Below are 24,248 nucleotides of genomic sequence, written 5' to 3' on the forward strand. Positions count from 1 at the left end.
TGGCAGTTTTGAAGTCTGAGTCATGATATAATATTTCAATGTTTGCCTTTCAACTATTTTGGTTTTGGATGAGTTTACAATTAAGCCACTGTCATGGCACCGTCTGCTGATTATATTGAATTCACTTTGAAGGATTTTCGTTACCGTGTTCATTGATTGATTGGAGACGACAATAGCAGTGTCATCAGCGTATGTGAATGCGATACTATTTTTAAGCTGCAGTAAAATTTCGTTGGAATAGATTATATGGCGAATTGGGCTCAATTCGGAACCCTGTGGTACACCATAGGGAGCATTCATCATTGAACTGCATGTGTCTCCTATTTTTACATAGTATGATCTTGATGAGAGGTAGTTTTGAAACTACTCCAAGGTAGGTCCTCGTATTCCGCTTCTTTCGAGTGCTTCTATAAGCTTTTTATGGGGCAGAGTGTCCACGATTTCAATATAATTTGTCGAAATGTTTTCAAGACCAAATTGCGTTACGGGACTTTAAGTATTCGGCACAATCAGTCGGTTGTGAGTCGGGTCACATGTTAAGAAAAACAACCATATGAAAACTTCAAAAGAAAACTTGGCATCACTACAGGCCTCCGTACATAGGAAGCCTAGCTGGTTGGTTTTCTTGCTCCGAATTAAGGCCTGGGTACATAAACTGCCTCGCCGGCTTGCTTCTGATGAAAGAATAAATAAGAAAAGGGCAACCAAGTTCGAAACTGGCTCGGCCTTCTTTATTCTATTATTTTTGTTATGTCAGAAATGAAGCAGGATTGCAAGGCCAGCAGGCGAGGCAGATTTTGTACGCAGGCCTTAAACAAGGCGAGTCAATTTCGAACTAAGTTGCGCTTTTCTTCTCTATTCTTTTATTTTTGTTATGTATGTATGTCAGAAATGAAACAGAGATAGAAAGACAGGCGATGAGACTTCTTATGTAGCGATATCTTTACACCTTTTCCATGTGGTTGGTGTAACGCAACATTCATCGGAGCCAGTGTGCCGAGGCCTGCTTTTAATAGCAAAATTAGTAATATTCGAATCAAAGCGGAATTTTTAAATAGTTTTTATTTTCGTTCATTTGTTTCTAGCTCTCATAACAAACTGGATTGCCCATAAGGATGCTGTAGACGATATAAACAAATGTTTCCGTACTTGTACTATGAAAAATTGTGGATGGGTAAGTGGTGTAGAAGAGATAAGGATATAAGTTTTAGAAGAGTATCTTAATAAAAGTAACTGCAATTAGAATTGTAATTTATTTTTGTCTTAAGTGCTAAAATCAATTTTTAAATAAGATTTTTGTTTTTATAAAGTTAAACATGTAAATACGAGGGGAACTAGAAAACTTTTTGGCCTTGGCAACACGAAGTGTCGCCAGGCGAAATTTGACATTATTTTTGGAAAGTTTGACAGTTCTTAGCCTAAGCGTAGTCTTGTGCCAGACTATGAAAATTTTCATGAAAATGTTTTGAGCTTATGGGTAAGAAGGGAGAAAGGGACCTCCTTCATCGCCGCTCTCTCCTAAAAGCTAAAATATTTTCATGTGTTATTTTCAGTGTCTGGCACAAGAGGTACTCAGGACAGGTTGACATACGATCATGTGTTGGGTTGTTTACAGTGACCTGCAAAAATCACTTTACAAAAAAAAAAAAAAAAAAAAAAAAAATGGAATTTGCTTGTGTAAATTTTCGTCCGATAATTTTTCACAACTTTCGACGTGGATAATCACGGCAAGAGTGCATCGATCAAATTAAATAATTTGTACGATAAATAAAGGACCCTCCTATAGCATTATGAAAAACTGGTTTAATGAATTCAACCATAGCCGACACTTGCCAAAATACGAAAGTCGTGATGGCAGCAAAAAATTGGCCGTTGTGCCAGAAAAAAATTAACCGTGCGTGAACGGATAATGCAAGATCGCCATGTTATATACAGTGAGATAGAGACACCCTTAAGCATTTCTGTCACCAACTTGATGTTGCATGAACACATGGCCGCAAAAGTGGATTTTTCTCGTTGGACAATCGCTCAAAAGGAGCCTCTTGTAGATTGGTGCAAAGAAATTGTGAATAAAAACAATCACGGTGCTTCAATCGACATTTATAAGATCGTCTCAGACGACGAATCTTGGATCTTTGTTTAGGAGGCCGAAACAAGACAGGAATCGACCGTTTGGGTCTTCGAAAGCGAGCCAAATCCAACGAAAGTTGTTCATGGACGAATACCTTCGAAGCAAATTGTCGGCTGTTTCTGCGGCAAAACTGGCCATGTGGCGACCATACGTCTTGAGAAATGTGGGACAGTTAATTTTGAGTGGTAAACTACAATTTGTGTCCCTGAAATCTCCAGAGAAATCCGAAAAACCAACAAGAGAAGACGTATCATTCTGCATCATGACAGTGCGAGCTCTCACACATCGATTCAAACCAACGCCTGTTTGACCGGACAAAACGTGGAATTGATGAGTCATTCACCGTACATCCCTGACTTGGGATTCAATGACTTCATTTGATTTGAGCACATCAAGAAAAAGAGGCGTGATCAACGATTTTCGTCACCAGAAGTGGTGTCTCAATCAAACCACTATAACCCTGCGTTTACAAATGCCAGTATTGGCAAGACAATAGCAAAAATACAAACCTTTTTCACAAATACATTTATAAATGTTTAAATATGTATCCCAGCCAGCATTTTTTGAAAATTTTAATCAAATTCGAGTCTTTTTTGATCCGACTGCACGATTAAAAAGCTGGAATATGAGCTTATTTTCTGATCATAAATGACTCATTTGTCGGGAGGAAAACGTAACCTCAGGCGACTCTTCTAAACAAATCACAAATGAGTCTTCCTCTGCATTAGTTTCGAGTCATTTTTGCCCATTTTCTGATGGTATATAAAGTCTTTTTCGAGTCGTATTTCAATCATTTATTTGTGATTTGTTGATGAATGTGGGACTCTTTTTCGAGTCATGTTTGTTATCGTTTATGAGTCTTTAGGGAGTCATTTATGAGTCTTTTTATTAGACGAAAACATTAAAAGAATTTTCTTTTTATTATTCTTTTTTTTGTTCTTTCCTTTGTTGTGTTGTCTTTTCTGCTTTGCTATGACTTGTAATTATCCCCTTTACCTGAACATGTGTTGTGTTTGTCTATACTCTTAATATTATAAGTTACATTTATATCGAAGTTTTGTAGAAAGTGTATATGAAAATTATTTACAACCAAACAAAAATAAAACAAACCCAGCAAAATGTTCGATGCCAAAGATGACATTCAATCATGGGTGCAAGTGATCTAGCATGTCATCTTTTTAGCATCTTCATCGATGAATTTTATATGAGCGTGGACTCCAAAAGATGACGTTCTTTTCTGGATCCTAAGCATGTCATTTTGACCAATGCGTTGACATGTCATTTCCACCAATGCTTTGGCATGTCATTTCCACCAATGATTTGACATGTCATTTTCACCAATACTTTGACACGTCATTTTCACCCATGCTTTGACATGTCATTTTAACCAATGCTTTGGCATGTCATTTTCACCAACCCCTTGGCATGAAATTTTCATGTATTGTTTGGAAAATGGAAATGCTGTATTGAAATATGATTTTCATGAAAAACAAAACTCTTTATTAATTCAAACGAATTCATGAAATAACTACAATTAATTTATCAGTTTAGTTTTTCAAAAGTTTACATCCAAAATTGCAATGTAATCACCACCGCTGCAACGCAAAAGATTACTTCCTCCGTTCTCTGCAACTGATATTCTTTCGTCTTACAAAAGTTTTTTTCAATTATCTTCCCATCACCAGTTCAGATTTCGACATGGACTCCAAATGCACTCCTTTAAGTATTTTTATTTCGTAAATTACTTTTATTTTATAACAACATTTTGGTAATTTATACTCTTTTGTTTAGTGACGGAAATATGTAGGGATCTACAACCCGGCTTGCTTTAGGGATCTCTAAGAACAAAATGTAACGAACGGGGAGGAGAGACTTTTTATGGAAAATACCATTTATGCTTAATTAATTTATTTTTAATTGTTTCTTTCCAAAAGTAGTTTCTTCTTTATTTTCAGATTCTTGTTCCTTTTCGTTTCGGACTTTTTTTCAAATTCCAAGAAGCGAGATTTGATTGATTTCATTCTATGTCAGATTTAGAACAGACAAGGGAACTTTTAAAATAGCAATGTGTGCAGTCCGATTCTATTTTTAGCTCGATGGTTGGGACTTCATATAATACCAATTGTTTAGAAGTTTTAGTTGTTTGATATGCAGGAAATGTAAGACAACATCACGACGACAGTTCTAACAACTTTGGTCTGTTCCAGAAACTGCAAGAATCTACTTATTTTTACTACGGTAATAATTTTTCCTTTATGTTATCGGAAAAAATAGTAAAAATTAGTAGATTTTTGCAGTACTGGAACATACCAAAATGAAAATAAACAGGTGTGTAAATAAAAACACAAACATCATCTCTATTGGATCGATGGAATGGGTACAAATGCTGATGAAAAGATCGGATCTTTCACGACTTCCTTTGCATTGGTTCAAATCCTAATGAAAAGATCGGATCTTCCACGACTTCCTTTGAACCAATGCAAAAGATGACATGAAATCACGTCATCTCAAAGAACCCCTTCCGTCAAATTTTGCTGGGAAACAATCAGTTTTTAATCACCTAACTGTTCAACATATGATCAGAAGATACATAATTATAATCACTTTTCAAACACCTGCATGACCCTTTTTTGATTAATCATTTTTCAATCTTCCAGATGATTAATATGTGACAATAAATAAAAAATGGTCACATTTTAAACACATCAATGATTTATTTGTGATTGCTACACATTTGTTGTTGTATTATAAATTGAACTTTTTTTAATCATTACAGGGAGTCACTTTCGAGTCCCTTTCTGATCATACAAGCGACTTAATCAGTTTTTGATCAACAAAAGGACTCTAAAAAGACTCCGCAATGTGATTTTTGAAAAAAAAAACAGTTTTCCAAATGCTAGATGGGATGGGATAGAGAAAAGTATGAATGTATTGGTGAAAATGGTTTGTAACTTTGCTATTAGGGGTGTCTTTTTACTTACTAAATGTTGCTGAAACATTTTTTTCAGCAACTTTTCCTTTATACAACTTCAAAACCTGCAACATTTGTAATAATTATTACTAATTATCACGTAAAAAGACACAGCTATTGTCTTGCCAATACTGTCTGCATGTAAACGCCTTGCTAACAACTCAACACATGGTTGTATGTCAAACTGTCCTGAGTACGCTTAGGTTAAAAACTGTCAAACTTTCCAAAAAACGCCTGGCGACACTGCGTGTTGCCTAGTAGAGCTGGCAAACCATCGATGGAAATATCGATATTATCGATACTTAATTTTTTACGCCAATATCGACGAATAGTTTTTTATATCGATACTATCGGCCATTTTAACATCACTAAAGAAAAGCCATAGAAGCAATAGCCAGAAGTTTTTACACCCTCAGCCTTTAGGCTGACGAGGCGACGTCCGTCCGTCTGTCAGACTGTCTGGCTTGTGATCACGATAACTCTCGAATGGATCGATCGATTCGAACCAAATTTTGCATTTCGTAATATGTTGCCCAAACTTAGTTTAAGTTCGAATATGAGCCACGACCGGTCCAATACTTCGAGTACCTACCCCACAAAAGTTCAAAATTTTTCTGTAAAATGAATCGATTTGTTTCAAACTTTGCACATCGTATTATTCCTTCCAGTAGTGCGATTCTCTAACTCATTTTTTGAGTTAACGACAAATGTCAGTAAAATTAAGACGGAAAATTATGAAAGAAAAGTTCAAATAAAAGTTGACAACACTGTTGCTATTGGTAGAACTTTACGGCTGCTTTCTCTTGGTCGCTAACTTACTGAAAAATATCGTTAATTACCGAATTTATAATCATTTTAATTTTACCGATTTTTGTCGGTAACTCAAAAAATGTGTTAGAGAATCGCACTACAGATATACATCGACTTCGAATATGAATTATCACGGCTTACTCCTTCGGGTAGCTTCAGTGGTTGACATAATTTCGGAACGAAATGTCGGAGCTACATCGGATCGATTTCGGTCCGATTTCGTAACGAAATCTGAAGAAAATCCTTGGGAAGTTCGGAAAGGATATTTCTTTCCGACATTCGTTCCGAAATCGGAAGGAAATCGGTACAAAATCTGAACTATTTCCTCTGCGAAAAATCGTTTACAAATCGGAACGAAATCTTAACGACTTTGCTTCCGAAATTGTTCAGACATGTCGGACATCAGACATTTGGTTTGCTGGGTGGTGAACGTAGAAACTCACCCCAATTTAGATTGTGTGTGTTAACACAGACACGGCTCTCGAGCCCAGTGGTGATTAACACTGGTTTAGGGCTTGAGAAAGTGATTCTATGTACCTATGTATATCCCCTCTGTATGTTACATGGGTGTTGTGGGGTATAATAAATAAATAAATAAAAGTTTGTCGCTAAAATTGTACGCACGATAACTCTCGAAGGGAGTAACCGAGTGTTCAAATCGTTGTATTTCTTCCAGACGTACACAGTTCATGGAAAATGGACTGTATCGGTCCACTCCTTCGGGTACTTACCACGCAAAATTTACAATGTGTTCGCAGTTTAGGGACATGTCTACGATCGTTTTGATTTTTTGCATCAGGTTCATCTCGCAGTCCCTACTACAACTGTGAATTTTTCCGGAACACGTTCTTACATTCTGAGGTAATGACTCAAACGTTTTAAAACATCCCGCCAATACCAGCGAAAACTTCTAATGAGCCGGTTCTATGCACCGGCCGGTTCTATGCACCGTATTTAGTCGGATGAATCTTCGACTAGGGGTCGTCGCCTCAACAAATATGTGTTTGTGTTCGTATATATTTTTTACCATGGGAGCAGCAATATATCCTGGAATGCCTGCTCCGAACTCTTTTGATCCGTGTCAGGATAGAGAAGAACCCCGGACATATGTCACTATCGGTGAGATGTAAAAGATGTGGGGAATGGATGCACTTCGGAGGCTGATCGGGTCTTAGCCGCCCACAGAACTACTGCGATAGAAGTTATGTTGCTGTTTGCTGCACCAGAGCATCTTTCAGCGTGAAAATACATCATTTCTGCAATTCAATTGTAACGGTCACCGGTCACAAAGTCAGCAAAATTTTCGATTTTATGAGTCGAAGGAACATCATGGTCGCCACTATTCAGGAAACAAAGCTTATCGTCAACTGTGGCAGGATCGTACAAAAGGTGGGGAGGAGGATTCGTATACACCAATTTGTCCAGTACAGACCTGACTCGCTTGAGCTTTTCACTCTAGTCATTCAAACATGTAGAACTGCCGAGGTAGAGGTGCTTAATGCGTACATACCGCCGACAAATAGTTGTGATATGCGTTATATGTCTGATATTATATCACTTTTGGAGGGAAGTAACCGTTTGGACCCGTGAAGGATGACGATCCTACGCGGAGAAAAAAAACTTCTCTCTAAATACGTCCCAAAAACATATTTTGCAGCAAACATATATTTGTTTGCAATCAGTCCCAAACAAAACATATGTATGGGTCCTGCAAACCCAAAAGCCACAAAAAACAAACTTTCTGAGAGCAAGGGAGCGTAAATTTCAATGTTAAACACATTGAAAGGTATGCTCACTTGCTCTCAGTAAACGCTCACTAGCTATCTCAAACATATATACACGTTTATAAATGGTGGTGGTTTATTGATAGGCATAGAAAAAAAGCAAAAACAACCTGGACCTGGACAAACACATAGGTACATAAAAAATTGCAAAGAAATACATAACAGACTTTAATAAAAGAAAAACTGAATGAAATAATTTATAAATAGTCGCATTTTTAAAAAGAAAAAATTATATAGAAACATCGTTGAACGCTTCTCCTTAGTTGTGAAATAAAACATATTTTCCTCAAAGTTGAAATCATCAGCGGGAAATCGGCATCTGGAATCAAATGATTATATAATGTAATAAATGGGTACATCCATATTTCAAATATACATATGTATGTACATGAAAAATGTATTGTTCTAATTACCAATAGTAAATGCGATTTCTTCCTTGTCCAATAAAATATGTCCATTCACCTTTTTGATTCAATTATAAAATGTATTGGGTATTTAATTTACTAAAAAGTACCATTTCTTTAGGAAAAGACAAAACATTGATTTATTTACTCACTTTGCCGTCGCCAATGTGGAACCCGCTTTGAAAAATGACGTGTCCTGGTAACCCGTTATTTCGCTTGGCTCAGACCGCATTACTATCACCGTCTCCATTAACACACCACCAGACTTCATAACCTCTGACCGCAGTATCTTCTAAACCATGGAAAAGCTGATTGGTTTCAGAGTATTTACTAATCACCGCTTTAGAGAGAATTTTGCGAGACATCATGACAGCTAAAAGCGTTCGCTACATACCTGCTGTTCAAATACCCGAAATTAGACCAAATTTCCCAGCAGTGGCGAAGGGACTAACAAATGAGAGTGATAAGCTTCGTTGCGTGAACACTGAAGGCCCAAGATTTAGAGAACTTACTCTTGACTTCAACAGACTAGTAGGCGAGCATAAGCGGGAAATTTTTCTAGTCCACCTGAAACAGTGAAACATTGGTTTCGTATTAAGTAAATTGTGGGTAATGGTTAAACCACTCTTGAATACGAGAAAGAAGAATGATACAACGACAGTTACATTCAAGAGCGTGATAGGGACAGATCCGAAGATGTGCGCGTTTTTTTAAATCGGCAATTTATAGAGCACCCAGTGGTGACAGAGCGAAGAGAAGTGTGCTATGCCCCATTAGAGCCCTCTCAGTCGAGAAGATTTGTTTACAATTTATTATGGACGATGTTGCAGATGTCATCTGAAACGCGAAATCATTGAAAGCAATTTATCGTTAGCCACCCATAATATAGTAGAAGCCTGGACAGTTGACAGGGTGATGCCGCAAACACGACAGCTCTTGGCTTTCGATACCGTCTACCATGTATAATTATATGTGGAGACGCCAGTCGTTTGTGGAATTAAGTAATAAGAAGCAGTGTTCGAAAATAAACACTATGATATCGTGCCATAACGTTCTGTACCGTACCAAGGTGGATAGGTACACTACGATAATGTACCGTTCCGGTACACAAACACTAAAAAATATTTGAGTGATACTGCACCGGAGCACAACGAAAATCTTACTGTACCGACTGCGGTACACTACGATTTTTAGTGTACCGACTGCGGTACGCTACGATTTTTTAGTGAAACGACTGCGGTACAGTACGATGATCGTAATGTACAGCTGGTCGGTTCACTAAAACATAACGTACCGGTAATGTACCGTACATGTGTGGTTTGTGAATTGTGATGAAAAATTGTATGTTTGATAATAAGAGTAAGAATAGTAAACAAAATTCAAGATTATATAAATTAAAAGCATGAATGTGGTAAATTCGGTCGGTTACGCATTTTGCGAAAATTAGTGTGAAATATGATAATTCTATAAGAAGTTTTAAGTGAACCACTTCCTATTATGGCATTCGGGTTTAAATCTACATTATTAATGTATACATTTCTATTTACTCCTTTGAGAAATTTTTGTAATGGGCTCATTAGGGTCTTAGACCCCCATGTGGTATACCAAAATTCACTAGACAAAGCGATTTTGAGTCGGTCCATTAAAAATTGTAATCACGCTGCAGGCCGCAATTATGAACAAATCTTCACGAAATAGTATATGGAGGTCCGGTTTGGACCAGAATAAACCCCTATAGTTGGCGATGGTCGTGAAATATTTATGGGGTGAAATGGACCAAAAACAAAATTTTTATCCCTATTTGTAGCGGCTCTGTAGGAAGTAGGCAATGGCAGTCTGAGAGACGCGAAATTTTAAGTAAGTTTTGGGTTTACGACAGAGAAGTAGCTTGCAATTTTACGTGATGATCAGATAATATTAAGCGGGTAAAATTAACCAAAACTTTTGTGTAAAAATTGCTACAATTTTTAATATAGTGGCTATATCTTTATTGCTGGAAGGCATGTTCCTTCCACGTAAGTTATATTTGAAAGAGGTACTATCGATACTAATTATGTTGATGTACGTGGTCAGATAACAGTTTCAGTTGTACAGTGTAATCATAATGAACCTAGATGTCGTAGTTATAGTTCAATACTGGAAAATTTTTTCACGTAAAAAAAAAACAATACCAATCATTTTGGATAATAACAGGATAGTATTTAGCGGGTGAAATCGGCCATAATTTTTGTGGGAAAATATTCACATTTACTTTTCCATATTTTGAGTTCTGGGGGACATATTCCGACAAAATAGGAACGCGAAACTTGAAAACTAACTCTTGACCTCTCCCCCCATGTAAGTTATAGCAATATAAGTGGGTTCCTTGTCGTTAAGGTTTGTTTGCAAATACGAGTAACTACATTTACATCATGCTAGAAAATGTCGCAATCATTATAGAAATGTTTTTAAACCATGATAGAGAAATTTCTGTTTTTTTAATTGATGCAAATTGCAATGCTGTACGGGGTCTGAAGTTAGTGTATAACCTTTGGGATATTGTATAGTCTTCTTTTATCTCAGCCTTCAAGCTAACGAGGGTTTATACACTTTGATACGACCAAATATGTGCCTAATAGAATTGACGGTTTTAGACCAAGTATATTTGGAGGGGATTCGTTTAGAAAATATGGAGTCGATTTAGCCTTTCGAACAAAATTTTGAACTTCGTAATATTTTGCCCAAACTTAGTTGAAGTTCGAAGATGCGCCATATAGGGTCACTCCTTCCCCACAAAAGTTCAAAAGTTCGAAGATGCGCCATATAGGGTCACTCCTTCCTCACAAAAGTTCAAAAAATTTCCAAAAAATGGTGTGAACGATAACTTTCGATAGGAGCACTCTATGCGGTCTCAAATCAGCACATTATGTTATTCCTCCTAGATATACATAGATCTGGTTCGAATATAGACTTTATCGATCCACTCTTTCGAGTACCTTCTACACTAAATTTGGAGAAAGTGAAGTTTTAGAGCTCCTCTCGGATCGTTTTGATTTTTTTTTCAACAGAAGTTTAAAGCAGATTATTCCACTAATTTTGAAGCAAACTTGTGATAGAAAATCAATATATTTTATATACGGTATAATTATGGGGTTTGCTTCTTTTTATTTTTTGGGTAGGGGCACAGCTAACTGGTGCTTTCTTACTTGTTCTTTGGCCAATTCGGCAAAAATCGCATTTTTTCTTAATACACATTCTAAAATAACATATAACGTGTCGCAATAATATAAAAAATTTCGTGGAAAACGAATGCCCAGTGCAAGTAGTGTAGGGTATCGCATGTCCGTTCTTTGGGCCTATATCAAAAAGTCGATCTATAACTACAAATTTCAGGCCGAAAGTTTTTAGACTCAAAGAAGACTAATTACCAAATTTCCAATAATCCGGTAAAACCATCAAAATACCGAAAATCAAGAGGTACGTTTTTTGTGGGGGATATAGGAACCCGCAGACCTATACTGTCAATTCTTTTCAGGAATATTAAATAACTTCACGGAAGACCAAATAACAAATTTCACTATTTCGGTGGAATAATGACGTCACAACCCACAGTGTCCGATTTTCCAAAAAAACCTGGCCAAAAATCGAAAAAATATCAATTTACACTAAAAAGGGTCAGATATTGTTTATAGGATCCCAGTGCGTGTAGTTATGAAAAAATATATACATTTCTTGTTTAATAAGTGGGTATAAAAGCAGGTCGATGTGACCCTATTTGGAATTTGTATACCCTACACCACTATGTGGGGGGGGGGGGGGGTACTATAAGTTGGTTTTGGCCAAAAAGTTTGTAACGCATCGAAATAATGGTCGTAGACCCATACTTATATATCAAAATGAATGTCTCGACGAGCTGAGTCGATCTGGCTATGTGTGTCCGTCCGTCCGTCAGTCCGTCCGTCCGTCTGTCCATCTAAACCTTGTAATCACGCTACAGGTCGCAATTTTGATCGGATCGTCACGAAATTTTGGGTGTTGATGGGGGTCCCGGAGGGGAAGAAGCCTATTGACTTTGGTGATGGTCGGATAATATTTAGGGTTTGGAATGGGCAAAAAACTTATGTGGATAAAAATACAACGTTTTTTCCAAAGCGAATATCTCAGCTTCTGTATGGGGTATACCAAAAGCAAAACCTGACAATGAAAGTAGAAAATATCACCTTTCTAACGATGTAAAGTAGCTTCTCGTGGGTGATCAAACAACGAAGATATCACAATAGTAGCAAATTAAACCCAAATTTGAATTTTTGCGATTTTAGTTATAATGTCGAATATCACAGCTTTGGTTGGATACTTTCCAAAAACAAAGCCTTACTATTAAAGTAGAAGATCCCATCTTTACAGTGATGCAAACTAGGTCGGTGTGGGTGACCAAATAACGGAGATATCGCAATATTCGATAATACATCCCATTTTTCCATTTTTTTGGAAATCACGCTACTGGGCTCAATTTTGATCGGATCGTCACGAAATTTCGAGGGTTTATGATGGTCTCACAGAGGAAGAAGCCTATTGATTTTGATTATGGTCGGATAATATTTAGGGGTCGGAATGAGCAAAAACTTTATTTGGAGAAAAAGTCAATATATATAAAATAGCACCTTTAGAACAATGTAACGTAGGTTGTCGTAGGTGGTCTAACAACGAAGATATCGCAATAGTCGCTAATAAAACCCAACTTCTCTCCCACCTTTGGTTGGGGACCTTCTAAAAGCAAAGCCAGACTAAGAAAGTAGAAAATCCCATCTTTGAAATTATGCAAAGTAGGTTGGCGTGGGTAGTCAAATAATAGAGATATCGCAATAGTCGTTAATGCATCCTTTTTTCCACTTTTTCTGCAATCACACTACAGGTCGGAATTTTGATCGGATCATCACGAAATTTTCTCACAGAGATAGAAGACTATTGATGTTGGTGATGTCGACAGTAGTCAAATATAGAATTTAATATTAATTATTTTGGTTCAGTTCGCCTTAAGTCATTTGGTATAAAAGCCAGCTAGGTGAAAACTTTCGTATCTCCATAAAAGAAATGTTTTCGAGTGAAAAGATTATTTACAGAGGTAGTGGTGTAGGGTATCACATAGTCGGCCCCGTACCGACTATAGCCTTTTCTCAATTGTTTTTCAATATTTAAGTTGTTTATAAATCTATGATAATATGCAAAATAAACAACGGTTATTAAATATTTTCTTTTTGTAATTGTAATGAAAGGTATGTGAAACGTATTTAAAACGTTCAGTGTCGCGAATGAAGTGCGCGTTTTTTAATAATTGATGTTCGTGTTTGTTGATTTTTTAAGATCGATTTTCACAAAAAGCGATGAAAATAGTTATGAGTTAGATCGAGTTGGGCTGTGTAACTTATCATTTCATAAAAAGGGAAGAGTTTTTTACCAATTTCCATCGAAATATCCTGCACATATTTGCACTTTTCGTTTTTATGTGATATTTTGTCTTGCAGATATGTACAGATTTTCTTTGATTCAGAATGTCAGAATATAGGATAGGGTCACTTTCTGGCGTTTGGTTATAATTTAGAGTTTTGATGTATTCTAAGACCTATAGTAAAATTTTATGGCCAACAAATTTCTAGAATATTTTGATCTGATTCCATTACATTTTATAGGAGATTTTAAAGATTTTTAGAAAAAGGGGCCAAAAAGACCCCTTTATGACTCGCATGAGGGTTAATTTTTTTTAAGAAAAATATTCCTCGCATTCTTGTCAGTAAAGTTGCCAAAGACAGTACACACCTAAAGTGAAAGGATTCCAATTGATCTTAACTCAAACATTTCCAAAACTGTAGAAATGGTAGAAGGTTGCAACCTACAGAATTACGAAAATGGGGAGGAACCGTTCTATGGGGCCTATATCGAAATGTGGACCTATACCAACGAATTTCAGTCAGAAAAGCCTTTTCCTCCAACAAAGATTAAATACCAAATTTCAGCCATTTCGGTGGGTTGCTGCGCCACAACCTTAAACATACAGAAAATCTGAGGTAGCGTTCTATGAAGGCTATACTAAGGCGTGGACCTGTACCGACAAATTTCTGGTAAAAACGTTTTATACCCGCAGCGAAGAATAAGTACCAAATTTCAGACAATTCGTTGAGATAATGATGCTAAATACTTAAAAATACGGGAAATATGGTCTTACCGTTCTGTGGGGGCTATACTAAGGCGTGAACCTATACCGAAAAATTTCATATGGAACGTTTAATACCCCAAATGAAGACCAAATGCAAAATTTCAGCCACTTCGGTGTAATATTAAGGCCAAAACCTTCAAAATACCGAAAATCAGGAGGTGCCGTTCTATGGGGGCTATATGAAGGAGTGGACCTATACCGACAAATTTCTCGGCGAAAGTTTTGTACCCCCAACCAAGACTAAATATAAAATTTCAGCCATTTCCACCCTGATCAAGAATATATGGGGATTTCTGAGTGAAATCGGACACTTTTTCAAGATGAGGTTTTTGATTTCCTTTATATTTTGCTGTGGCGATGCTGCTGATTAACAAAACATTTTTGTATATTTTCAAATTTTTTTTGACTAACGGTTCCAGAGGTCGCGCCTTGAAAAAGTCAAATTCTGTAAAAACTACATGCAAAGAAATACTCATAACTTCTTTAATATTGGTCCAAATTGGACCATCTTTTTTTTGATTTGTTTGTTTTTTTAACAGCTATCGAAAGAAACATTTAAAAGAAAAATGCACAATGCAATTTTCGGGATTTAATATTTAAAATCAATTTTTAAACATGATTGCACCCTTCGATTTTTTCAAAAAAAATTTATGTTAAACTACAATCAATTACAAAAATTTTAAGCCCTATGTGGTAATGGGATTCGGACGATTACTATTTTTTCTGAATTTTTTAAAATTTGTCAATACAATTTTTCCTTTATACCCCAACAAGATCAGAAGCAGAAATAAGTCTCTCGAGTCGCTGGTCGGCAGCACAAAAAACTTTGTTGACCTCCTCTAAAACAATAGGCCGCAAACCTCTTCTAAAGGTATATGGCGCCCGTGTCTTATGCAAATGTTAGCGCTACGCAGTTGAAAAATATTCAAAACTATGATAACGCTGCAATGCATTGTACGACATCATTTTTTTCTGGGTTCATAATCCGATCATTGTAGTAGGCAGTCTAATTATTCAAGTTGATATCAATGTAACTTTGTATTTTGCTCTAGAAACTGAATTAGAAATCAGTTGATATTTTTAGATCAACTTGCATTAAGGGGGCAATATTTATTTGGTATTTAAATGAATTTGTAATTAATTAATAACAAATAATTAAATACGAACGCCATAACAGGTTATTTTTTTAAGATGTAAGGTGTCTTTTTATAGAATATATGGGGCTATATAAATTGACACAACATTTGTAGTTAACACTCTGAACGTTGCACCATGAAGACAATTGTAATACTGCTAGCAGTCATTGCTGGATGTTATGGCCTGGTAAGTTTAGTTTAATAAATTAAACCCTAGCAAAAATATTAAATTTGTTGCCCCTTTCAGATTGATAGATGTCCTGGCTCAGATTTAAAAAAAGTCTTTGGAGATTGCCTAAAGGAATATGGTGGAGATAAAAGTGAGTAAAAATATTCTTAAAATTGTGTTAATTAAAAAAAAAAAAACGTTAAGGCCTCAGTATTTAAGCGGCTGGCTATTTGCTTATATTTTGCTTATATTAGAAGACTAAATACGGTGCTCTTGAACCTGGGACGTTTTAGCGGAATCTGAAACTACAATGTTCATAAATGAGAAAAATCAAAACAACAACAAAAATCGCCAGAGTACTTTTTAAATAAATCGGGGTCAAAGTTCACATTTTTAGGGTTTTTAAGTTTTCGCAATTTTGCTAGGAAACCGAAAGCCCTATCAAAATGGAACTAAAGAAAATATTGTAGCAATGACAATTATCTATTAAATTGTCCTTTAGGATACTTTCGTGTGTTTTACCATTTTCGAGATATATAAGATCAAATTGGGACAATTCACTGACTGCAAAACAATGTGATGACTGCAATTTCCCAACTTAAACTTATATATCTCAAAAATGGTACAACCTAGGAAAAAACAAGTGAGCAAAGGCTATAGTCGGGACGGGGCCGACCATGTGGTACCCTACACCACTACCCCTGTGCATAAGCTTTTCACTGGTAAACATTTCTTTTAGGGAATATAATCCGACTACCACCAAACATAATATGCCTCTTTCTCTCTGGGACCCCCATAAGCAACCAAAATTTCGTGACCATCCGATCAAAATTATGACCTGTAGCGTGATTGCAAAAAATGGAAGTAGTGGATGCATTACCGACTATTGTGGTACCTCCCTTGTTTGACCACCTTCGCCAACCTACTTTACACTAATGTAAATGTTATATTTTCATGTTCCATTGACAGGCTTTGCCGTTGGAATACCCCTACTAGAAGCCGATATATTCACAAAGAATAAAACTTTGAATTTGTCTCCACATGAGTTTTTCCCCATTCCGATACCTAAATGTTATCCGACTATCACCGAAATCAATAGACTTCTCCCTCTGTGGGGCCCCAAAATTTCGTGACTATCCGATCAAAATTTCAACCTGTAGCGTGATTACAAAAAAATGGAAAAATTGGATATATTACTGACTTTTGCGATATCTTGGTTGTTTGCCCACTTACGCCATCATACTTTGCATCAATATAAAGGAGATCTTCCTTTCTTCCATTGACGGGCTTTCCTTTTGGAAAACTCCTACCAGAAGCGGAGATATTCGCATAAGAAAAAACGTTGACTTTTCTCCAAATAAGCTTTTTACTTATTCCGACTCCTGAATATAATTCGATTATCCCCAAACTAATAATAGGCTTCTTCTTCTGAGGGACCCGCATTAACTCCCAAAAAATTCGTGACGATCCGATCAAAATTGCGACCTATAGCGTGATTACAAAAAAATCGGAAAATGGGATGCATTACCGACTATTGCGATATCTCTGTTGTTTGACCACCTACGACAACATACTTTACATCGTTGTAGAGGTGATATTTTCTACTTTCCTTGACAGGTTTTGCTTTTGATATACCTCTTAAAGAAACAGAGATATTGGCTTTGAAATAAAATGTTGACTTTTCTCCAAATAAGTGTTTGCCCATTCCGACCCCTAAATATTATCCGACCATCACCAAAATCAATAGGCTTCTTCCCCTCCGGGACCCCCATCAACGTCCAAAATTTCGTGACGATCCGATCAAAATTGCGACCTGTAGCGTGATTACAAGGTTTAGATGGACAGACGGACAGACGGACGGACGGACGGACTGACGGACGGACACACATAGCCAGATCGACTCAGCTCGTCGAGACATTCATTTTGGTATATTATTTCGATGCGTTACAAACTTTTTGGCCAAAACCAACTTATAATACCCTCCCCACATAGTGGTGTAGGGTATAATTATGAAAGTCAATCTTGTAGAGAATTTTCACAGCTATAATATTTTCTCTAGTCCCTTTGAAGCAAACCTAACAAAAAAACCTAAAAATGTGACATGAACTTCTATATCTCAAAAATGGTAAAACCTAACAACAATTCATAATGGCCAATCCTTTAGAGAATTTTCGCAGTTACAACATTTTCTTTAGGCCCATTTCGATAGGACTTTCGGTTTTTAAGCAAATCGCGAAAACCTGAAATAAACCTAAAGCCTCCGCTTTTTTTTTCATCTATGGACATTGTAGTTTCAGAATCCGCAAAAATTTCCTAGGTTTAAGCTGCTTTCATTTAAAGTTGTTTCAAGAGCACCGTGTAAAAGGAAAAGGGTAATCTAGTTTGAATTTGGTTCGGTTGTTCTTTAGTCTTTTATCAGAAATATCTTAAGCAAAAATGCCATGTACCGAGGTCTTAATCCTGTTAGGACCAAATTTTCTTTCTATTGCAAGAGTATGTTTAAAATTGCGCTTATTACCATGATAACGGTTATATCTGAATTTGACAGATATTTTCATAAATTTTACGTCGAATCAAATCAGGGTAACGTCATTATTCTGATGGTAGATATCGTGGTGTCTGTGGTTGTACCCAAATCGCGGGGAGAGTCCTCGGCTTGAATGTGGAGTTGCATTATCAACCGGTTGTCTGTCTGAGCCATAGAAAGACAGGAGCTTTGGATGGTGCTCCCCACCAAACCAATGTGGTGAACAGAACAAACTCTTGAACATAATTGGTACCTCACTATGGTGCAAGGGGCGTTGGTTGGTCGTATGTAATCAAGCCGGTGCTAAGAACACCGTGGGGTGGAGCCGTCAAGGCAGGTACCCACGCTAATCATCACCACCTCATCCTGCTAGTAGAGCCTAGTACAAGGGTACATTTACCTCTGCAAGATTTTCTACCCGAGTTTCGTTAGCGGATAAAGGTAGTAATATTCGAATCAAACCGGAATTTTTATAATTTCTAGTTCTTTTAAACTTTATTGCGCTGTTCAATGTATTTTATCTTTTGATAGAAACCTAAAGTATGACACCCTTCTTTCGTTTTCATTCCCTTTCCTCAAAAATTGTGTTCGTCAGAACAAAGAAACTGTTTTAGACAGTACCCAGCAAACCAATCGTTCGGACATCGTAACGAAATCGGTACGAAATTCGGACACTACGTCCGATGTTGGATCCGAAATCGTAACGATATCTGAACGAAATTTGTATGAAGTGGTTAACATAATTTTGGAACGAAATGTCGGAGCGAAACCGGATAGATTTCGGTCAGAATTCGGAAAAAATCCTTCCGAATTTTCGTAAAGATTTCTGAACGATTTCGGAATAATGTCTTATGGAAATCGGATGTATCTTCCGAAATTTCGTAAAGATTTCTCAACGATTTCTGAATATTGTCGACGCCATTTTTTTGTTATTGTTCTCTGACGCCTTTTTATTGCTATTGTTTCTTTATTGGAAGATTGTAATTTCAATCGTTTCTAATGATTTTTTATCATTTTGTAGTTATAGTAGAACACTGTAAACTTTGTGTACGAATATGTTGAGTTTATCAGCACTAGCTTGAGCCATGTGGCTCGAATTTGTACGCTGCATCTCGATACGTTTAACTATATTGATGTCGTTGTATAGCAGATACAGCTCGTGGTTCACACGACGTCGCTATTCACCGTCAACGCAGATCGGTCCGTAGATCTTTCGAAGAATTTTTCTCTCGAACACGCCAAGCACTGCCTTATCTGCTTGCGCAGATAAGATACATCAGCACGGGTAGTATCAGTGTTTTGTAAAGCCTTATTTTTGTTTGACGAGTTGTGGCTTTGTTTTTGAAGTGCTTACTGATGCCAAAATTAGCATCTGTTTGCCAATACAATTCTTGTTTTTATTTCACAACTGATGTTGTTTGTTGTGTTTACGGCGGTGCCGAGGTATACGAAGTCTTTTACTACCTCACAATTATAGGAACCAACTTCAACAGTTCCACTTTAGCAGATTCTCCTTCGACCTTCATAAAGGTATCGGTTACTTCTTTTACTGATCGTCCCATGATGTCTATATCATCAGCATAAGCAAGTAACATGTGGCTATTGGTGTAGATTGTGCCATTTCTTTTGACGTTTGCCTCTCGCATAACCTTTAATAGCAGGACGTTGAAAAGATCACACGAAAGGCTGTCTCCTTGCCTGAAACCTCTTTTGGTACAAAACTCTTCGGGGAGGTTCTATCCTATTTTAACTGAAGATCTTGTGTCAGTTAGAGTCATATTACAAAGCCGAATGAGCTTTGCGGAGATACCAAATTGAGACATTGCTTGGAATACCTTTGAACGTAGCGGGCTGTCGAAGGCTGCTTTATAATCGACAAAAAGGTGGTAGGTGTCGATCTGCATCTCTTGGGTCTTCTCCAGAATTTGCCGCAGGGTAAATATCTGGTCAATGGTGGACTTGCCAGGTCTAAAGCCACATTGGTATGGTCCAATTATTTTGTTGACCATGGGCTTTAGTCGTTCGCACAATATCCCTGAAATTATCTTGTGGGCGATAGGGAGAAGACTTATGCCCATATAGTTGGAAGATAAAGTCTTATCTCCTTTCTTATGGACGGGACACAGGATGCTCAGGTTCCATCCGTCGGGTACGCGTTCTTCCTGCCAGATGGAGCTAACTAGCTGATGCATACACCTTATCAGCGTGTCGCCTCCGGTTTTAAACAGCTCGGCTGGTAAGCCATCAGCCCCTGCTGCCTTATTATTCTTCAGTCGGTTTATTGCTGTCTTTACCTCATCTTGGCCGAGTGGTATACATTCAATACTATCTTCTGGGATTGGATCTGTGGTATCTTCGTCGACTTCGCTACTATTGTATACCAACCGTTTGGAAAAATGCTCTTTCCATATTCTTAGGACACTATCTGTATTAGTTACCAGATTACCTTGCTGGTCTCTACAGGAGGATGTGCCAGTTCCAAAGCCACCAGTTTGATGTTTCACTCTTTGGTAGAATTTTCGGACTTCATTCTGTCTCCTGTACATCTCGATTTGTTTAAACTCCCGCTTTTCCATCTATCTATTTTTCCTGCGGAAAAGACGTTCCTCTTCTCTCCTTTTCTCCCGATACCTCTCTCATGCGCTACGCGTTGCCACTGATTGTAAAGTAGCCCTATATGCCGCATTTTTCTCTTCGGTAGCAGCACGACACTCTTGGTCATACCATGGATTCCTTGGTGGAGGTCACTGGTATCCAAGTACTGATTTTGCGGCTGTTTGCATGTAGTGGGCAATGTTTTGCCATTGTCCTGATATGTTATCGGGATAAAGAGTGTTTTGATTAAGCAATTGGGCCAGTTGAGTGGAATATGCTGTGGCTATCTGTTGTGATTGCAGCTTACCGATGTCCAACTTCCGTGTTGTGTCTGTTCGCACTTTGTTTGCTACGTTTAATCTGGTACGTACCTTTGCTGCAACAAGGTAGTGGTCCGAGTCTATGTTTGCACCTTGGATCATTTGGCCTATGCATTTTTACGCAATTGGCAATTCAAAAAATTCGACTTTTTGTAATTTTGAACTTTAGATGAAAAATTTAAATATGCCATACAAATTTAATCATAAATAGGTCTGTCTGATTACCCTAAAACTTATAACAATTTGTACCAATTGTTGCTGGAAATCGTCTGTTAACACAAAAAGCCAGCAAAAGAGAGCGAATCGAGAGAGACATTTTGACAGTTCTTTTACTGAGAGTTTGCAAATTCTTGCTGGACAAATATCTTTTAGCAAGCACATGCAACTCTTCTTCTTCCTGAAAACAATCATCTGTTTTTAATTATTCGGTGATTTATGCTTGTGAAAATTAAAATTTAAAAAAAAATAAAACATTAAAATTAACAACATTTTGACAGTTCTTTTAATGAAAGTTTGCAAATTCTTGCTGGAAAAATATCTTCTAGCAAGCACTTGCAACTCTTCTTCTTCCTGAAAACAATCATCTGTTTTTATTTAAAGTTGCAAAGTGGAAAAATTCCTTTTTTTGGGTCAGTTTCATTTTTATTTTAAATAAAATACAACATTTTTGATTCCTTTGGTTCCTCTTTTGGCTGACAAATTGTTCTGTTTTGGCAAATCATTTGATTGCTTGATGGTTTTTGCTGGGAAGGTGTCTGTTTACTTTTTACAATTTTCTTGCAAAAGAGAATAAAAAGTCCTTACTCTCTGAGAAAGATCTTGCTGGTAAAGTAACCAGACAAACCTAATGTTACGTTCATATAGTCAGGGATTTGTTAAGGCCAGAACAGAATCAATCGTCGCTTGCTTCCAAAATGTCAAATTATAAAGGAATGCCAGAGCCTCCTAAAGGAGAACACAGGCGGAGTTGCAAAGAGGCTCTGGCATTCCTTTATAATTTGACATTTGGGGAAGCAAGCGATGATTGATTTTGTTCTGGCCTTTAGGAATGAAGTAAGAGTATTTTCTCAATCAAAAACAAAAGGTTTGACATTTAAGAATATACATATATTACACTTCAAAGTTTTCGGCACTCTTAAAAGAAGGTCCGATTGCAGGAAAACTATACGTTTTAGAGAAAAAAGTATTTTTTTAAAAAACGCTTAAAAAGTCTCAAAAATATAATTTTCATATAGAAACGAAAAAATTCTCGGCGCTAAGTGGGTTAAGAATGTTAACAATTGTTTTTTTCTATCTTTACATTTTTATGTCTTTTTATTGTAGTATTAGTAATATTCGAATCAAACCGGAGTTTTTGTCATTAATTTATATTATTTTACTTTCCAGCTCTAATAACTGACTGGGCTGCCCATAAGGATGCTGTAGATGTAAAGAGTAAATGTTTCCGTACCTGTACCATGAGAAACTGTGGATGGGTAAGTTCTTAAAGCCGAAAACACACACAAGTTGGGCGTAATTTCTGGGTACCTATTCTGTAACATTTTAACAACTTTACTCATTGTTTATTTTACAACAATTTCATTTGTTTGTTTTGTAGTTGTTACAATAACAAAAGAAGTTTTAACAACTTTTCAATCGATAAAAGTTACAGAATAGGCCTACTGATAAAAGAATAAAGAAGAATTCCATCTATGTTGCCCTTGCTCTTTTATTCTTTTATCCGAAGTGGCGCCCAACTGTATTGAAACATTCGATGTGTTTTCGCCTTAAGGCCCAAACTCAATGGATTTTTCTTGATTGCATCGCTTCATTCCTGGTAAAAGAATAACAAACGGCCGAGACAAATTCGAACTATGTTGCCCGTTTTTAATTTATTTTTCTACTAGAGCAAAGTGAACAAAGCAAGCGACAAGCGGTTTTTTCAAATATTACATCACAAAACTCTGTAAAATTCAATCCCATTTTTTGTTACAGTTTGATGAAAATGGAAAACTTACCGAAGAAGTTCCTTTAAGAGCCGCCTATGTATTGTACGGAGGTGATGAAAATCAAGTACCAAAGATTTTAGAGGCTGGCAAGAAATGTTTGAACTCGATGAAATATGATGAGAAAGATATGTAAGTAGAGTTGGTGATCAATGAGGAAGCTTATTGGGATTGAGATTTTACTTTTGGATTTTCTTCTAATGAACGTTTCTGTTTTTTTTTTCAGATGTAATAGCGGTGAAAACTGGTCCAGATGCATTCTGGGATCATGTAAGGATTGTGGTCTAAATTTGGCTGCTGCTCTTCAAAATTAAGATTCATATGATGCCGATACAGGTTATATCTGTTGTTTCTTAATTTATATGTGGAAGCTTTTTCCGAAATAAGTAAAATAAAAATGTTTGCAAAACTTAATTTTATTTCTTTAATTTATTTAGTTTGTGTTTCCGTTTGTAAGCCATTGAAATAAGTATTTGCGAACCTATAGTATAGTAAGTATATTCTTGATCAGGAGAAAATTATATATATAACGGCATCTATCGAATTTTGGTATTTTGAGGATTTTAACTACATTTGTTGACTGAATAATCTGTAATTATACCCTACACCACTATGTGGGGAGGGTATTATAAGTTGGTTTTGGCCAAAAAGTTTGTAACGTATCGAAATACTGGTCGTAGACCCACACTTATATATACCAAAATGAATGTCTCGACGAGCTGAGTCGATCTGGCTATGTGTGTCCGTCCGTCAGTCCGTCCGTCCGTCTGTCCGTCTGTCCATCTAAACTTTGTAATCACGCTACAGGTCGCAATTTTGATCGGATCGTCACGAAATTTTGCATGTTGATGGGGGTCCCGGAGGGGAAGAAGCCTATTTTGGTGATGGTCGGATAATATTTAGGGGTCGGAAAGGGCAAATAACTTAGGTGGATAAAAAGACAACGTTTTTTTCCAAACCGAATATCTCAGCTTCTATATGCGGTATACCAAAAGCAAAACCTGACAATTAAAGTAGAAAATATCACCGGCGTATGTAACCAAATGACGGAGATATCGCAATAGTCGGTAATACATACCATTTTTCTATTTTTTTGGAAATCACGCTACAGGTCGCAATTTTGATCGGATCGTCACGAAAATTTAAGGGTTAATGGGGGTCTCACAGATGAAGAAGCCTATTGATTTTGGTGATGGTCGGATATTATTTAGGGGTCGGAATGGGCA

At 36.9% G+C, this 24,248-nt stretch overlaps 2 protein-coding genes across 2 annotated transcripts in view; both read left to right on the top strand.

The window, feature by feature from the left end:
- Positions 1-1,122: 1,122 nt before the first annotated feature.
- The window catches only part of LOC141397687 (general odorant-binding protein 28a-like), a 31,518-nt gene continuing 8,392 nt past the window's right edge, over positions 1,123-24,248 (top strand). Inside the window, exon 1 of the mRNA XM_073974321.1 lies at positions 1,123-1,174. Within this exon, the coding sequence (XP_073830422.1) occupies positions 1,138-1,174 (37 nt within the window). The 5' untranslated portion in view covers positions 1,123-1,137. The remainder of the gene's footprint in view (positions 1,175-24,248) is intronic.
- On the top strand, positions 15,528-23,436 carry LOC141397686 (general odorant-binding protein 28a-like). Its single transcript, XM_073974319.1, has 5 exons — positions 15,528-15,613; positions 15,674-15,746; positions 22,424-22,512; positions 23,012-23,154; positions 23,249-23,436. Exons 1-5 carry the CDS (start codon positions 15,563-15,565, stop codon positions 23,334-23,336), a joined length of 444 nt encoding a protein of 147 aa, XP_073830420.1. The 5' UTR covers positions 15,528-15,562; the 3' UTR covers positions 23,337-23,436.

Source organism: Musca autumnalis, unplaced genomic scaffold (genome assembly GCF_047663935.1).
Source record: "Musca autumnalis isolate F117 unplaced genomic scaffold, ASM4766393v1 scaffold_3, whole genome shotgun sequence".
Taxonomy (NCBI): Eukaryota; Metazoa; Arthropoda; class Insecta; order Diptera; family Muscidae; genus Musca; species Musca autumnalis.

Excerpts from the sequence above, each read along its gene's own strand:
- LOC141397686 (XM_073974319.1), top strand. The coding sequence starts at position 15,563 with ATGAAGACAATTGTAATACTGCTAGCAGTCATTGCTGGATGTTATGGC. Across the intron at positions 15,614-15,673 it reads TTGCTGGATGTTATGGCCTG|ATTGATAGATGTCCTGGCTC; the intron begins GTAAGTTTAGTT and ends TGCCCCTTTCAG. Across the intron at positions 23,155-23,248 it reads AAATATGATGAGAAAGATAT|ATGTAATAGCGGTGAAAACT; the intron begins GTAAGTAGAGTT and ends TTTTTTTTTCAG.